Below are 17,343 nucleotides of genomic sequence, written 5' to 3'. Positions count from 1 at the left end.
CTGGTTTACTCCAGAGCCCCTTTGGCTACAACTGCATTCTTTCTGCAATATACAAGGGTTTATTTCAGGACAGCACACAACCTTGCACGTCTTCTCTGCCTCGGAACATTTTGCAACAGCCATCCCCATCTGTTCTGCGAAGACTGGTTGGCATCAGATCTTCCCAGTAGAAATTCTGGAGTAATTTGTTCATGTTCCGTTAGCATTAATTACACCCTCCAAAAATAACCCTTTGCTAGCCCCCGTTAGTTCCCAGCAATTCCGCGAGCTGACCTTGCCAGCAGCCAACTCCTGGCATCTGTGTCTTGAGGCTCTAAGTGAGACGTTGACATCATCTCCCTCTTTTGCTGTAGATGAGTTTTGCTCTTCTAATACCATTCAAAATGTTCTCTTGATAATTCCGCCATCCATACTACAATCTGTTACATTAATGAAAAGCGTCACACTTTCAAGCACAGAAAAGGGTATTCTTCCCATTTTCACTGCCACCACTCCCAGTCATCCATCAAAACAGATTAAACCACCATCCTTAAATAAAATAAAATAAAATCCCCCACTCATCCAGATTGGCCTCCTATCCTGAAGACACGGGAGCTTGTTTTCTTAGGAAATCACTGACTCTCCAGAACTGCCATGTGGAACCAACCTGTTACCGTCCTCGGTGTTGTCAAAATAGGCAGCAACAAGCACAGATCAAAGCTATCCAAATAATGCATATTGCCAGGAATCTCAAAAATACAGCGCCCAAGTTATGAACATTCTGTGAAATCCAGAAAGCCATCATTTAGAAGAGCACATCTCCATCTGGACTCAGATCTGTGTGGGTACAAATCTTGGTTTGCCACGATTGCGAAGGGATCAAGCTGTACGTTTACAGGGGTGAGCATTTTGCACAAGTCCAAAGGGGATTTTTTACTTTTTATTTGCAGATTCCTAAACTGTTTTGCAACCAAAAGTTACCATACCCATGTATAATAAAACCAAGATAGACTACAAAATATTACATAGTAAATTACTTAAAAACAATAATACTATCTCTACAGTTGTACAATTAATTCTGTAAAATGACTAGACCGTCCTTCAGGGAAAGTCTTCTTAAACAAAAATATCTCCAATAGATGTCAAAAACACCAGGTACTTGTCCCCTTTCCATTGGTAACTGATTCCAGAGGGCTGGAGTGGCAGTGCTAAAAACCCTCAGGGCACCTCAGGGTAGTACTCATAACAACGCCTTATCAAAGGCTTGTTTCCAGCACAGAGATGGAGAAATATGTCAATTTCATATTATTTCAGTTTCTCGTTTTTTCATTCCGTTCTTGTTAAGTTCAGTTCTCCACATTTCCACAGCAATTTGCAGCTATTGTTTTTAAGTGTGCACACAAAAAAATGGTCAGCATTTTAGAGCAGATTTCTCCCGAAGGCCTCATTCAGTGTAAAGGCAGTTTCCTAAGTGCCTATGTTCTACTCATTCAGTGTAAAGGCAGTTTCCTAAGTGCCTATGTTCTTTCCCCACAAGAAGAAGGAAAGGGGACTTTTACTTTAAGGCTAATAGTGGAACCAGGGGTGGGTGGGTTGTTGGGATCCCAGCTGGGGAGGGAAGACATAAACTTCCTTTTTTTATATATATAAATTTTTATTAAGATTTTACAAAACAAAGAATTCATCATTTCCAAATATATCCTTTCCATACATAAAGTTCAGATGAAAAACAAGTACCACAGAAAAACAAAATTATATAGCAAAAAAAAGAAAAAAAAGAAAAATAGAGAAAAAACCCTTATTCTTGAAATTATGAAGTTCCATACCCCTCTGTCTTGACCTCCTCACATCCCCCTTTTTTGTGTTCCCCTTTATTCTAATCCAATTCAGCAAATTCAAACCTTATTAGACCATACTTAATTTTGCATTCTTCTAATTATTATGTCCCGATTTTCCATTTATTTTAATCCATATCTCATCTTATATACTATGACATAATAATGTTCTGTTCATAACCCCTTATCCTTTTTAACATTCTTCTTTTAATTTACCTTTAACCAAGTCACACAAACCCTGTCACCTTCACTTCCCACAACGTATTAACACTCCAAGATTTTACAATGTTTCTGCAAATAGTCCTTAAACTTTTTCCAGTCCTGTTCAATCAAATCTTCTCCCTGGTCACGGATTCTGCCAGTCATTTCAGCCATCTCCATGTAGTCGATCACTTGCGTCTGCCATTCCTCCACGGTGGGTAAATCTTGTGTCTTCCAGTACTTGGCGAGAAGTATTCTTGCTGCTGTTGTTGCATACGGGAAGACATAAACTTCCCCTCCATATGCACTGTGGTCCCAAAGAAAATGGCACCCCTATGTATTTATTATTAATTTTATTTATTTTTTAAGCCCCAAAGAAAATCTCCCCTTCTGCACTTATGATTTTTATTTTAATGCACTTTCTAAGGATGCATTTAATGTCCTGTCTTATTTTGACACACTAACAAAAGCATAACAAGGGATTCAAAAAAACGAGAGAGATTTCTCCAGAGACGAGCATTAAAAAATCAGGGCTGTCGCTGTCAAATAAGGACATCATGCACAAACAGCCTAAACTATGGTTTTGAACCCTCGAGACTGGCAGTGCCGCTTCTCCTGCGTGACCCAGCTCTGCCAGGGCAATCAGTATTAAGAATGCCAGCGCTGGGACGTCATAATCCCTTGCACAGCAAAGGCTCCTGTGTCACAAACGGAGGATTATGACTGCTGCAGGGGATTCCAGCGGAAACAGAAGCTGAGCTGGAAAGGAGAAAGCTCATCAGAACTCAGATGTCAGTGGATAGACGAAGCAGAATTTAAACCAATTTGCCTGCCTCTGTTTTGTGTTCTCCCCCTGCCCCCCAGCAAAAACATTTCCCCATCCAAGGAGTTCTCTGTGGTCATTACCACTATATGCCTTAATGTCACTAAAAAGCCCATTGTGCGTGCCCAGATCCACAGCAGAGCGTGTATCTGGCTGCCTTTGAAGGAGGGTTTGTCACCCTGCTGCATATCTGCAGTGACTGGAGACTGATACCACTCCGGATGTGGAGACCACAATGACCCCGCAGAGGGTGACTGCAAGCTCAGAGCAGTAATGCATGCAGAGGCTCAACAGCCAGCCTCCTCTGAGCATGTATAATTGTGCTACTGTTAAGGATTATTTGGAAATAAAGAATAAAAATATTGTATGTAAATGTCCTTATTTAGATCTATGATGTGGCCACATTTGGAACAGACTGTGTGTGTACAAGTTTGGTTGCTGCCGCTTGAAAAGGAAATTTATCGTTATTCTTACTTATTGAATTTGCCGTTTGCTTTATCTTGCCCCGCAAGATATACTAATGTGCACACAGATGACTTCAACTGCTTTCTACAGAGTAGTTCAGGTGCATCCGTCAGACTTCGATATCTAGAAAAACACCTAAATACCCAGTCAAAATACGCATCTATCACAAAAACTGCAAGCAAGATTTCAATATCTCCAGAACTCTTCATCAGGAAAAGCAGTGAAGAAAGAGAAATAAGCAGAAAGCTTTCTTGATGTTGATGCTGCGAAGTCTGCATTTTGTTAGGGTCTTAAGACATCACGTAGGAGGAGATTGTAGTATTAACTGGATTAGTCCAGAATCCATAGTAGGGCAATACCTTTACAGTGGTACCTCGGGTTACAGGCGTTTCAGGTTACAGACTCCTCTAACCCAGAAATAGTACCTCGGGTTAAGAACTTTGCTTCAGGATGAGAACAGAAATCGTGCTCCGGCGGCGCGGCAGCAGCAGGAAGCCCCATTAGCTAAAGTGCTTCAGGTTAAGAAAAGTTCCAGGTTAAGAACGGACCTCCAGAACGAATTAAGTTCTTAACCCGAGGTACCACTGTATTAAGCTAACACTACTTCCTTTACTTTTTCTGTTACCTAGAAGTTAGGTGTCTGTTGTGGCATTAATCTGATTATTTGGTGAATTAATCAACTAAACTAACAGGGCATCCATCGCTGGCTCCCACTCAGATGTTTGACAGCAAATGAGGGAGAGCACACTGAATCCAGCCCCCCACCCCACCCCAAATAACCAGGTGAGCAAGTGCGGGGGGTGGGGCTCCGTACTTCCAGCCCCTTCTCTCGCTGCAGAGAGACATGTAAGAGAGAATGTAAGAAAAGCACGCAGATACTTCATTTATTCTGCGGTTCCGAGGGGAAATGGGTTCTGGCAGAATTGGCCTGAGCCTCGAAGAGCACATTGCACTGGAAGAGGAAGTGAGAAAGGGTGACAATCATCCAGGAACCTTTGTGCCCACAAGTATCATGTTAGAATCACAGAACTGTAGAGTTGGAAGGGACACCATGGGTCATCTAGTCCAACCCTCTGCAATGCAGGAATCTTGGGGGATCCTGCACTAGAGTATGGAAGCTAGAAAGCTGTGCCAGAGGCTTTAATGTTTAGCTGCCCCTCCTCTCAAAAAAAAGCACTGATTTTTCAAGTATTTAAACTGAGTCCATGACTCTGCAAGCAATTAATTACCTTAACATTTTTTTAAAAAAATTGTTTCACAATCAGGACTGAGGATTCCATTGTAGTTTAAAAGAAATAATTGGGGGGGGGCGCACGGACAGGGCTTGTAAGCAGTTTTGCATCTCTGCGTACTAACAGCCGCCCCATCTTCGCCACCTCCCCCCCCCACTCCACAAGATGCCCACTGATGAGTCTCCAGACAGATTGTACAAATGTCACGAAGGAAAAAGTCAGCGGATGGCGCTGGCTTGATAATATATCCTACAAATCTGCTGCTGCTGCTGCATCCCACGGGGCATCTGGCCGGCCAAAGAGGATGCTGAATAGATGGGTCATTGGCCTGATGCAGCAAGCCCATCCCGTGCTCTTAAATGACCTCCGACACTTGTGAATTGCAAGGGACTTCCTCTGAGATTCACCAACCTGGTTTCTTCCAGATGATCTTAGACAAATCCCGCTGAAGCCATACAAAATGGCTGGACAGCAACTGTCGACACCCAAGATAGTGCCCTGTCTTTGGCCGACACCCCGAAACCCAGCAAAAGCTATTCTTCTGCCTAGAGATGCCAAAGAACCTTGGATGTTTGCCTGAGACTTATGGTGGAGTGGAGTGACATAAAGTCTGCAAGCAGCCATTGAGAAGTGAAAGTAACTTTCCTAAGTCTGACCAGCTTGTTGAATCAACATATGGATCTTAGACACCACCATCTTGACAAATGCCCTACTGGGGTGTGGCTGGTTATGCTTGCTGAGTCTACATGAAGGTTGAGGCCTGGGATGAAGAAGGAAGAACGAATACCTCTCTCCCCTCCTTGATGTAGTGCAACATAGACCAAGATCTGATGGAGAGGATTTCCTGGATGTTCCATCTATACAGAGGCAGCTGCTAGATTGGGCAAACTTTAGCCCATTTCAGTGTCAGCTCTGGCCCAGCCCACTCTTCCAAAGAAGCTATGGAGGGACGCTGTGACCTGCCTCCATCCTGACCCCCATGCTGCAACCCTCCTCATCAGCCTGGTGGGGGGTCAGCAGCTCCCCCAAATCCTTGCATGCTCTGCCTTCCAAAGAGGTAATTTGTTACTGCACACCTATGGGGGGGGGAGCGAAACCCAAGACAACACAATGCCACCCACTCCAAGCACTCTATCCACAAGCCCTAGCGGGTTGTGTGGGGCTCCCCTCCATCTTGCACCCGGACCCTTTGCACATATCCTTGGGAGCATGCCTGACAGAAAGCAATCGCTCCCAAGCAATGCACCCCGGGGTGCGTGTTTACTAGGGAAGCAGTCCCAGAGAATTCAGGGATGGAGCTTCCTCTCTCCAGAGTCTTGCACTCCATCCCCTACTACACGCTTACTCGGGAGTAAACCGCAGAGGACGCATTGGAGTCCATCCCCTAAGCACTGCTGCCCATAAGACCTGGTGGATTCTGTGGGGCTCCCCAACCTTGCCCCCCACCCCCTACATGCTTACTCGGGAGTAAACCGCAGAGGACACATTCTTGTCCATCTCCCGAGCTCTGCTGCTCACAAGCCCTGTTTCCCCCCTCCCTCTCTCCCTCCTTGCACTGCGATTCCCTACAGGCTTACTCGGGAGTAAGCCTTAGCAGAAACCCCCTCCTCCTGCTGCTGCTGCTGCCATGCCCGCCTGTCTGGGCGTCTCCTGCGCAGGCATCGTCCGGCGGCCGCCCATCCGCGCCGCGGCGCGCCCAGTCAGCGGGTCGGGGCGGAGCCGGCGGCGAGCGGGAGGAGGCGCGCTCGGGCCGGATCAGTTCGTCTGCTGCTCGCCTCTCGTCCGCGATGGCCACCGACGAGCTGGCCGACAAGCTGAGCCGCCGCTTGCAAGTGGAGGAGCACAATGGCGAAGCCGAGCAGCAGCCGCAGCCGCCCGAGCACCACCCGGAGGCCGAGTCGGAACCCGAGCCGCCGGCCTTGGACAGCGGCGCCGACGGCGAGCTGAGCGCCAAGTTGCAGCGGCGCACCGAGCTCAACGACCCCTCGCAGCTCTCGCCCGGCGGCGGCGCCCAGCACCGCGTCTTCAGCCCCTACACCGAGTTCCGCGAGTTCTCCCGGAGGCAGATCAAGGACATGGAGCGGCTCTTTCGACAGTGAGTGGCAAAGAGGCCTCTGAGCATGAGCAGAGTGCCTTCTTGCTTTTGCTTTCCTTTCCCCCTCCCGGAATATGGAAAGACTGCGATGGGGAAATTTCTCTTCCTGCACCCGCCCCACCCCTCGCTCTGACCCGGGCAGCCTTTTCCCTCTCTCCCTCTACAGAAATGCACTCTGTACTAGCTCAGGAGCCTTTCTGTTTCGTGCGTTCCAGGGGCTTCATGTCTGCTTTGGTATTTCTGGAGAAACCCAGTTCGATTGGATGGAAGGGGCTGCATTACATTTTATGCTGGTGGGGGCGTTAAAAAGGTTGCAGGGAGGAGATAGCATATGGTTAAAATTAGGGGTTAAAGTCGGGGGTCTATAAACTCCCACATAGACACACCTTTTCTTCCACAATTTGAGATCTGCCCTTCTTTGTACGACATCAGCATGTCAGAGGTATTTTTAAGGTTATATGGAGAGGTTGTGGAGACACCCACTTCTAGAGAAATGGGGTGTTTTGTTACAGAGCTGCGTCTGCAAGTTTGAAGTCTGGGGCAGTGCTTGGATTCTGGGGTTGGAGAGGTTGAGTGACAATAAAGAAATCCCCAATGACCCCCATTCTCTTCTCTCCCCCCTCCCATGGTTCTGTTCCATTGATGGCTCCCCTCTATGCCTTCTCTAGAACTTCATTTTTTAAACAACAACAACCACTTGTAATTCAAGTCCTGGTCTGCGGGCAAAGATTTTGGGGTGCCACCATTTCTCTCAAGTACCCTCTTCTTTCTCTCTCCCCCCCCCACACTTCTCCAAGGTGCCAGGGCTTAAGACATTTGCATGCCAGGTGCAGAAAATCTAAATCCCCCCCTTCTGTATGCACTCCCCTTGTACACTCACGAACATGGGTTCATTTGCACCGCCCAGTTTTCATGTATGAATGGAACCTGCGGAGACTGCAGCCGTATTGTGTGGTGGGTGGGAAGCACGTAGGGGATTTTCCCTTGTTTTCCTTACCTGTCTGGAAACCTTATTGCTCCTCCCCCTTTCCCACCAACACGTCACCACCACTAAATTCTGCTCCCTTTTGACAGAAGAGGGGAGTCATTAGTATTCTGAGCCACACCAGGAGCAGGGAAATCCAGGCAGGGGTGGGCAGAGGCTGGCTGGGTGAAAATGTGCTGCTTTAAATCTTTCCGGTTTTCTGCAGCGCTGCAAACCCCGAACTGTTTTGTGCAGTGTGCAGATCAGAAAAATAAAACGAATTCTCTCTCTCTTTGCAAAGAAAGAAAATCCAGAAAACCTCCACACACACACAATAACATCAGGAGGGTGTAGTTGCATGTGGGAATGAACCATCTCAATTTCCTGAAAGGCATGCTTGTGTGTGTGAGGGGGGGGGGAGGGGGGGAGAGACTAATGTGAGCCAGGCCTCAGCACTAGATTTACTGGAGATGGGGCAGCTGGGCATGTACAGAGTGCTCTTTGCTCACCACTGAGGAACCATAGCTCACTGCCACACACCTGTAGTTCGAGGCCAGGAGGGCAAGGTAAAGGTGACCCCCACCCTACAAAGGCTCTCTGTGTAGAAGAGAGGAACACTTGGGCAACGTCAGCCCATGGGCCCATTGAGCTCAGGATTGTCTGCAGTGTCTGGCAGATGCACCTTACCTGGAGATGCACCTGAGACCTGCATTCAAAGCAGAGATCCTCTGCTGCTGGGCTGCAGTGTCCTTCCCCATGTAAAGGCATTTCCAGACAGGAACACTTCCTGCTCAGTGTTGAGTGATGCCCACCAAACCAGTCCCAAGGGGAGAGACTGTACGTCTCTGAGACCTGGGCAGCCCTAGAGAAATAAGCCCCTATGATGAGGCAAATGTAAAACCAGAGACATCTTGCTCCTATTTTCCCGGCAGACATGACTTCTCTGTCTGTAAAGGCATTTCCTCTTCGGAAGAGCTGAGTTGCAAGAGGCAAAACGACACAGCAAGGACTGCCGTACTATTCCCAGCTCCCTGTTCTTTTCTTCTGCCACAGCCCTATTCTGGGCTAGTTTTTGGGTGCAAGAATCCCAGGGCATGCCCTCAGAGGACTGCTGTGCTTTTTTGATCCAGATCAGTTGCCTGCATGTCTGATAAAAATGGAGAACCCCTTGGGCTCTCTGCACAGTTTCCATTTGTGCAGGTCATGTGCTAAATTCTTTAGTAACTCGGTAGCCCCAGCCTTGGGTCCCCGGTTGTTGTACCGCATCAGCCAATAGTCCAACATCTGGACTATGGCCAATAGTAAAAGGTGATGCGAGCTGTGGTTCAGCTACAGATTGTACATCTGTAGAAATGGTCATAAAAATGGATTTTAATGTCATAATGGGATTCTTTGATTGTGTGTTTTTAATTATCCTGAATCTTAACAATGTTGTGTGATAGGTTTTTATGTTTTTATCTGGGCAGTAAGTAGTAAATAATAATAATAATAATAATAATAATAATAATAATAATAATAATAATAGGAATAATAATGGCATAGTTAGTAAGATAGAATGATAATCATAGAGGAACAAAAATTGTGGAGATGGTTTTGTTTTTGAGATTGTGTACTTTTTTTGTATTCTGCTTCATTGTTACCTTTTCTTGTGCACTGTTTCAAGGGCTGTGAAGCAGTTTATATTCTTGTCAAATAAATAAACAAACCCAACATCTGAGGACACAAAGTTGGGAAATGTTCCAGGAGAATAAGTCACATAGGAGGACTGCTCTGCCAATGGCTGTTAGGTGTGATAGCTCAATAAAGCTCCCTTATTAGGGGCAGCAGACCCAGATTTTGGGGGTGAACAAGTTGTGACAGCTGTTGTCTTCTTGCCATAGATCTCCATCTGATAATTGTTGAAAGCAGATGGACCTACCTTGACCTGTTTAAGCAAGGTTGCTCTTAACAAATGGCACAAAATAAGACCTTGGCTTCAGGCAGGAGTAGCCAATGTGTTGCCATCCAGATGTTGCATCTCCCTTCAGTCCCAGCCAGCAGTCAGGGATGAGAATTTTAGTCCATAACATCTGTAAGCTGCCTATGAAGGCACAAACCCTCAGGTCCCTAGGCAACTCGATCACAAATTGTCCTTTTCTGTCTTTGTGCAATGCAGTCACAAGCGCACTCAAGCCCCCGTGCCTTGCACAACCTTTACGGCTGATCTGCAGTGTGTTCTTACCAGAGGCTATGAAATGTATTTTGCTTTAGATCCCTGGCCTCATCCTTCACCTCCCCACCAAAAAAACCCCCAAAACTCTCACCCTCTAAACTCAAAGCCACTCGTGCTGGTTTGCAGTGAAACAGCTTAACATTCCATGGAGTAGGAAGTGGTCACTGCAGACTCTTCTCTGTCTAGGCTAGAATGAGCTAAGATTGGGCTTGGTCAAATGGCTAAGGATTTGATGATGGAACAGCTATATGTGTTTAAGAAAAAGACAGACCTGTAAAGGGAAAATATTAATGTTTGATGTCTTACTGTGCTTTTATACTTTGTTGGAATCTGCCCAGAGTGGCTAGGGCAAGCCGGTCAGATGGGCAGGGCGCAAATATTATTATTATTATTATTATTATTATTATTATTATTATTATTATTAGTTCATCAGCTTCAGAAGCTGAGATAGAACAAGTTTCACTGTCACACACAGTCCATTTCTCCACTTCCTCTCTGGCATGTGCAATCAGACCAGGAAGTCTCTTAATTCCATATCGGTTCCTGTTTCATCCAAACCAGGAAATTATAGTTAGCAGTTTCAGAATAAGCCAGGATATAAAACCACAGTTTGAAATTGGCTTAATGCCTTGGCTTGTTCCTAAGTGGGTAACTCTTGTTTCCCAGCGTAGAAAAATACAGGAAACTATATTTAATTACAGGTTTATTAGTTTGATTGCTTAGTTGCAGCAGGAAGAACAGTTGTGGATGACGATCCCCAAAGCCACAGCAGCATGGCTAGTGCTCAGGAATTATGGGAGTTGTAGTCCACAACATCTGGAGGGGTACCACGTTGACTCTGTCTGACATGTGAAGCTTTAACCTTTTTCTCCACTGCTGCCTTCCTGGTGCAAATCCCACCCCTCCCATGTTGAAAATCAGGAGTGCCCCACTCCAGTCACTTGCTGCTGCTGCTCTTGCTATTTCTGTAATTATTATTTTATTGGTGTTTAAACTGGGGTGTTTAGTGCCGTGTCTAGGTGGATCCTCAGTGTTGTTGTTCAACTATAAAGCTCCAAGTGTTTTAGTCTTTCTTCATAGGGCAAGAAAAGTCCCCTGCCCCAAGGAGGCTGCAGTTTAACTCAGACTTATAAATTACCGCTCCAGCTGGGGAAAGTAGAATATGCTGCGGGAGATGATCTTTCTGGTTTAAATTACAGAAGCTGCAGAGAGACAGCAGGCAGGTGAACTGTGTTTAGTGTTTCTCTTTTGAAATCCAGCCTTTTCAGCATCTGAAATCTGGTATCACGCTGGAGCCTGCATTGGGTCAGAATCTCTTGCTGCTAAATTCCTCTACCTGGGTCCATTGCTGATGTCAAGCCAAGGTCCTCTGTGGTGAAAGAGGCAGCATCTGTCCTTAGCAAGGGAAATATAAAGTGGGCTGGGGGTGTCCCAGAGCACTTGAACCACTCCCTCTGAAGTTGCCTTCCTTGTTTGAAATGTGTCCTTGGCTGCAGTGCAAGGTTGAGAGTGCAATTGCAGATGAGACGCTGGCCAGGAAAGGAGAGAGGAAGTTGCAGGCTGATGCACCCAGGAAGCTTGCCCTAATTCATTCACCCCGTGCTGTGAAAATGCAGCAGAACAGAGAGGACGTGCACAGATGTAGCAAAGCAGTGTAGCAGTGACTCTGTCACCTATCTTTTGCAATCCTGTGCTAAGAGGGAACAATCAAATATTAGCTGAACAGGAACGTCCTGCGAAAGTGAGTTGTGTGAATGACCCAAATGCTGCAGCAAATGATGATCAGGTAGCCTAGGAATCATAGAATCAAGGAATTGTAGCATCTCATCCAACCCCCTGCAATGCAGGAATCTCAACTAAAGCATCCAGGACTGGTGGCCATCCAACCTCAGCTTAAAAACCTCCAAGGAAGGAGACTCTACCACCTTCCAAGGGAGTCCACGCCTCTGTGAAACAGCTCTTATTGTCAGAAAGTTCTTCCTGATGTTTAGACAAAATATCCTTTGCTGTCACTTGAATCTGTTGGTTTGGATCCGTCTGGAGCAGGAGAAAACTAGCTTGTTCCATCTCTCATGTGACAGGCCTTTAGATATTGGAAGATGGCTATCATATCTCCTCTTAGTCTCCTCTTCTCCAGGGTGTGCGTACCCAACGGCCTCAACCGTTCCTCATCAGGCTTGGTTTCCAGGCCCTTGATCATCTTGGTTGCCCTCATCTGCACACATTCCAGCTTGTCAATATCCTTCTTAAATTGTGGTGCCCAGAGATGGATGGTCCAGGGTCCTCAAGAACTTGGGACACATTGGATAGAGTGAGGTGTGCAAATGTGTGTAGGTAAAAATGTTCAGGCTAGGCTGATGGGAGTTGGGAGGGGGTCCCCAACATCTGGAGGTCCATCAATTCCCCACATCAAGTTTAAGATCATTAACAGGGAGTGTGTGAAACCATGGATATGCTTTGAGAAAGATCTCAGCAAGAAACAGACGGGCAGTGGGACTCCACATGGCGCCTGCGAGGCTGCAGTAGTAACAATACACTTGATGTAAAACGATTAAAGGGTTCCGTTACGCTTCCTTACAAGGGACAACTCAAGTGGAATCATCTATGGTGTAGGTTTGCACTTCAATGCGAAACTACCTCGTTTCCACATCCCAAAACAGTATGCGGACCAAAACACAGCCGCCTCTTAAAATCCTCACGTCTCCCAGTTTTGCCGTGCGATTCTCCCATCAAAGGCAGGAGTACAAAGATGCATCTGTAAGGGGGAAGTGTGCACGGCAAGGCAAATTATAATAAAAATAAATGCATTGGCAAAAATTGCTTGCGAAAATGTGTATATAAGCCAAAATTGCACACAGAAATGTGTGCTTTAGGAGGAACGGGCGATAAAATGCTAGTGGGTTTTTGTGATGCTCTTTTTAAAAAAAATAAATCACAAACTGATGTTGAAAGATGGTATATGGAACTTAAGAGTGGAATAAGAAAAAAAAAACCCACCACTTTAGTGAAATCCCAAATTGTCGGATTCTGTACATCTTGGCCACAGTTTACTAGGGCAGCCAGGAAGGCAGATAAAGATGGGGTCAGGCTGACCCTGCTGACTATTCTTGAACCAGGTGTAGGGAACCCATGGTGGTTGAACTAGATGACAATTGGCTTTCAACTCTACAATTCTATGATACTATATTCCTCCAGATTTTATTGAACTATAACCCCCATCTGCCCCAACAAGTATAGCCAGTGGCTAGGGATTATGGGAGTTAAAGTTCAGCACATCTGGAGCACGGGACGTGGGTGGTGCTGTAGGTTAAACCACAGAGCCTAGGGCTTGCCGATCAGAAGGTCGGCAGTTCGAATCCCCATGACGGGGTGAGCTCCCATTGCTCGGTCCCTGCTCCTGCCAACCTAGCAGTTTGAAAGCACATCAAAGTGCAAGTAGATAAATAGGTACCACTCCGGCGGGAAGGTAAACGGCATTTCCATGCGCTGCTATGGTTTGCCAGAAGCAGCTTAGTCCGGCTGGCTGCATGACCCGGAATCTGTACGCCAGCTCCCTCAGCCAATAAAGCGAGATGAGCTCTGCAACCCCAGAGTTGGCCACGACTGGACCTAATGGTCAGGGGTCCCTTTACCTTTACCTTTAACATCTGGAGCAGGTGGGGGAGAGAGAAAGTCAATTCAGTTCACATTTAAAGCCAAACTTTATCTAATTCACACTTTCTGAAACAGAAAGAAACCACCGTTCTTCAACCAATGTTTTGTATGTTTTTCATATATTGGTGGGGAGAGAGAATGTGCGTAAAATGAATATACTTGTGAGAATAACATACAAAAACACAACTTATTGGGGGAAATTGCTTGCCAAAATGTGCACATTAGTTAAAACTGCATACAAAGTTGTGTTCCTTAAGAGAGATTTGCACTAAAATGCTGAAGAATTTTCATGAGGATTTTTTTTTTAAATAAAAAAAAGATTTAGAGGACCACAACAAGCTCACCACACACAGCATGCCTTATTAAACCAAATCCACATGACACAAAATTTGCTGTTTTATGGACAATGGTGTGACAAACCCGAAACTGCTTTCCCTCTTCATCTGACACCACGAGACGTACCGTAAGTTTCCTGGCTTCCTGTCTCTTCGTTCCCGTAATATGCATTTTCACCTTCCTCTTATTGTGACCTGTTCCTTTTCTGTTATTAACACTGAGTTGTTGTTTTTTCTGGCTGGGGCCAGTTTGCATTATTTCCCATGCCGCCTTCCATATCTGGAGGTCCTCCCGCTTGTTGCAATTGCTTTTCCTGCTCAGACACTCTCAAAACAGCAACCTTCTCCCTGCAAGAGCTCTTAAGTATTCCGCTCTCACTTGCCGTCACTTATCATTGCTTAGTTTGCCAAAGCAGAAAGAAACTATTATGTAGAGGAAAAGGCAACAAAGTGTTTTTGTGGCACCTTAAAGACTGGCAGATTTATTATGGCACAAGATTTTGTGGACTACAGATGCTTGAAGTACAGTGGTACCTCAGGTTACATACGCTTCAGGTTACATACGCTTCAGGTTACAGACTCTGCTAACCCAGAAATAGTACCTCAGGTTAAGAACTTTGCTTCAGGATAAGAGCAGAAATCGTGCAGCAGTGGCAGCGGGAGGCCCCATTAGCTAAAGTGGCGCTTCAGGTTAAGAACAGACCTCTAGAACGAATTAAGTTCTTAACCTAGGGTACCACTGTACTATCCTGTGTGGCAGGGGTTTGTGCTCTCTCTCACATACACTAGGGACTGCTTTGCCTGCTTACTCTCCTCGCCAAACCCACCCACACCTTTGCCAACTTTTCTTCCCCCACACTCGTCCCTTCACAGCTCACCCATCCCCTCACAGCTCACCCTGATCCCCAACTCCTTTTAATAGCATTGTTTAACAGAGAAAAGGAGCGCGTCAGAGAGCGGTTTGCTGAGACATTCTCTGAAACGCACTGTCTCCCTCCTTTAAACAGCTTGCCTGGACTACTTCCTGCTTGCTTGGCTGATGTTCTGTCATCTCGCTGTGGCTGTCTATCAGCGGCCACGCACACTGCAGCGTGATGACAGCCTTACAATATTGTTATATAGTAAAGACATACACGAGTATGTCTGATCGTGGAAGTGGGGGTTGTACATATGTAAATGATTGGGGAAGATGTAGTTCAAGGTACAATCAAGTCAGAAGGGAAATGAAATGCAGAAAAGTAAACATTCAGTGGCCATTCATTAAAAAAAACAGGCCACCATTGGTTAGCCAACAAATACAAGTGATGTGATAAAAATCCATCGTCCCAACTCAGTGATAGCATAGAACCTCCTGATTTATTGCAATTCACTGGTTTCACACTCCACCCTCCCTTTGAAGTTGCCCTGCTTTAGTCTGCAGCCATCTTTAGTTTCAGAATTTCCTGGGAGGTTGGAATGTTTTGCCACCGAGTTTCTTGGATATTGCCATTTGATGCCAGATTTGTGGCCATTTATCCTTTGCATAGAACCTGCAGGCCAACAGATGTTGCTGGACTCCAGCTCCCATCATCCCTGACCATTGGCTGTGCTGGTTGGGCCTGATGGGAGTTGGAGTCTAGCAACATCCAGACTGGTTGCCACTGGTTCCCTATGCCTGTTGTAGAGACGGTCCTGTTTGTCCTACGTAGAATGCAAGTGATAGCACATTGGAAGATGAGCTGGGGAATTAACCCCTGATGTTGTGGATGGCATTATTAGGCCCTGTGACTGTGTTGCCAGGGTGGACATGGAGGCAGAATTGGCATCTGGCTCTGCTGCAGATTATTTATTATGCACTCTAGTATGCAGCATTGTTTGGGAGTTCTAGGAAACAAAACAAAAAATCAGTGAACATTTGAAATCAACGGATAATATCAGTGCAGTTTTGAAGGTTCAGTTCACCACCTTGATTCAAAATGGCATCCAATTGTGTCCCAAAATAGGTGAAATCCTGCTTTTCAGTCCCAGGAACTGAAAAAATAGTTACAGTATCTTAAGGGATATCCCAGTGCATAGCAGACAGACAGACGATTTCCCAATGTGTAGACTAACAGACAGTACCTGGCATTGCTTGGGAATTCTAAGGAAAAAAAACTACTAAGATATATAAATGGAAAAATTGTTTTAGTTTCAAAATTGAAAGAAAACCCATGTTTTCATTCTAATGCTATTGAGTAAACTATAATCCTGCCCAAATTTGGTTAAAACCAATGCAGTTTTATAAGTTTCCATCTGCCATCTTGATTCAAAATGGCATCCAATTGTATCCAAACATTAATGCAAACCTTCCCTTTGATGGAACCATCATTCCAAATTTGGTGCTGATATCTTGAGTCTGAATGCATAGAGAACAGATGGACAAAGAACTTTCCAAAATATATAGAGGGAGGAAGAAGATGATGGAATTACAAATATGTTATGACATAATGCATTTGTGAGTCCTATGAGATGCCACAGGGTACTTTATGACTTTCCCCTCTCATATAGCTCAGTGAGACTTCCCTCTGCCTACCCACCCACCTAACTCAGAGCAGACCTGAGATGATAATTGTTCTGATTTTCCAAAGCACCTGAATCTGTCCGCACGTAGATTAAATAGGCTGTAAACCTGCAGCGATGCCCTTCTGTCATCCTAAGGAGCGCAATTCACAGGAAACAAATCTTCTGCAGGCTCCGCAGAGATGCACAGTGGCTGGACCTCGCAAATAATTTAGCCGGGCTGACGCAGGAGGCTGTCGGAGCGAGGTTTTTTCCACCCGACATAAAGATTCTTCCAGGCACCCCCTACGGCTGACACTCTCCCCCTGGCTGCAGTCCAACTTGGCTCCGTAATCGATTTAGTAATGCAGTATGTCACATGCAGCCTGATTTTAGCTGAACACTTGAGAGAATATTTCATACTTTCTTTTTAACAGAGAGAGGGTGGGGGTGGACTGCACTGTTTTGCCAGGACATAGGCTTTGTCTTGTCCCAAATGCAGTCCTTTTCAACTGGTTTGGTTCATTGCAAGTTAGTCAAGGGAAGAATGCATGCATGTGTGAACTAACATATACTAGTAGAACATGGGTGAGGAGGAATCCTCAGGTCCAGGGACCCAATGTGGCCCTCTAAGCCCCTCCGCCCAGCCCTCAGAAACCTCCTCTGGCCACATCCCCTCCCCAGTCACACCCCTTAATGTGATTTGTCCTTGAACTCTGATAATGCTTTTTGCAGCCCTTGGTTTGAAAAGAGGTCCCCGCCTGTGATGGGTTTCAACTCCCACCATTCCTGTCCATTGGTCATGTTGGTTGAGGCTGATGGGAGTTGGAGTCCAACAGCCTCTGGAGGCACCCAAAGGTCCCCACCCCTGCAGTGGGGGAGATACCCAAACCTCTCAGCTTGGCAATCTGAGTTCATTCAGGGTGCTTTCAGCTGCCTGCATTTGTTCAGGCGCCGACAACATGGGATGATTCATAGCAGTCGTGTTTTAAGATGGGTCACCCTAACCATATCTCACATCTCCTGCTCGG

At 45.9% G+C, this 17,343-nt stretch overlaps 1 protein-coding gene across 1 annotated transcript in view; it reads left to right on the top strand.

Annotated features, from left to right (window-relative positions):
• The first annotated feature begins 6,322 nt into the window (after positions 1-6,322).
• The window catches only part of EFHD2 (EF-hand domain family member D2), a 28,049-nt gene continuing 17,028 nt past the window's right edge, over positions 6,323-17,343 (top strand). The window contains exon 1 of the mRNA XM_053400519.1: positions 6,323-6,630. Within this exon, the coding sequence (XP_053256494.1) occupies positions 6,323-6,630 (308 nt within the window). The remainder of the gene's footprint in view (positions 6,631-17,343) is intronic.

The sequence above is a fragment of the Podarcis raffonei genome, chromosome 8, assembly GCF_027172205.1.
Source record: "Podarcis raffonei isolate rPodRaf1 chromosome 8, rPodRaf1.pri, whole genome shotgun sequence".
Classification (NCBI taxonomy): Eukaryota; Metazoa; Chordata; class Lepidosauria; order Squamata; family Lacertidae; genus Podarcis; species Podarcis raffonei.
The sequence above is the reverse complement of the archived record's forward strand: the minus strand, read 5'-3'. Positions and strand labels throughout refer to the sequence as shown.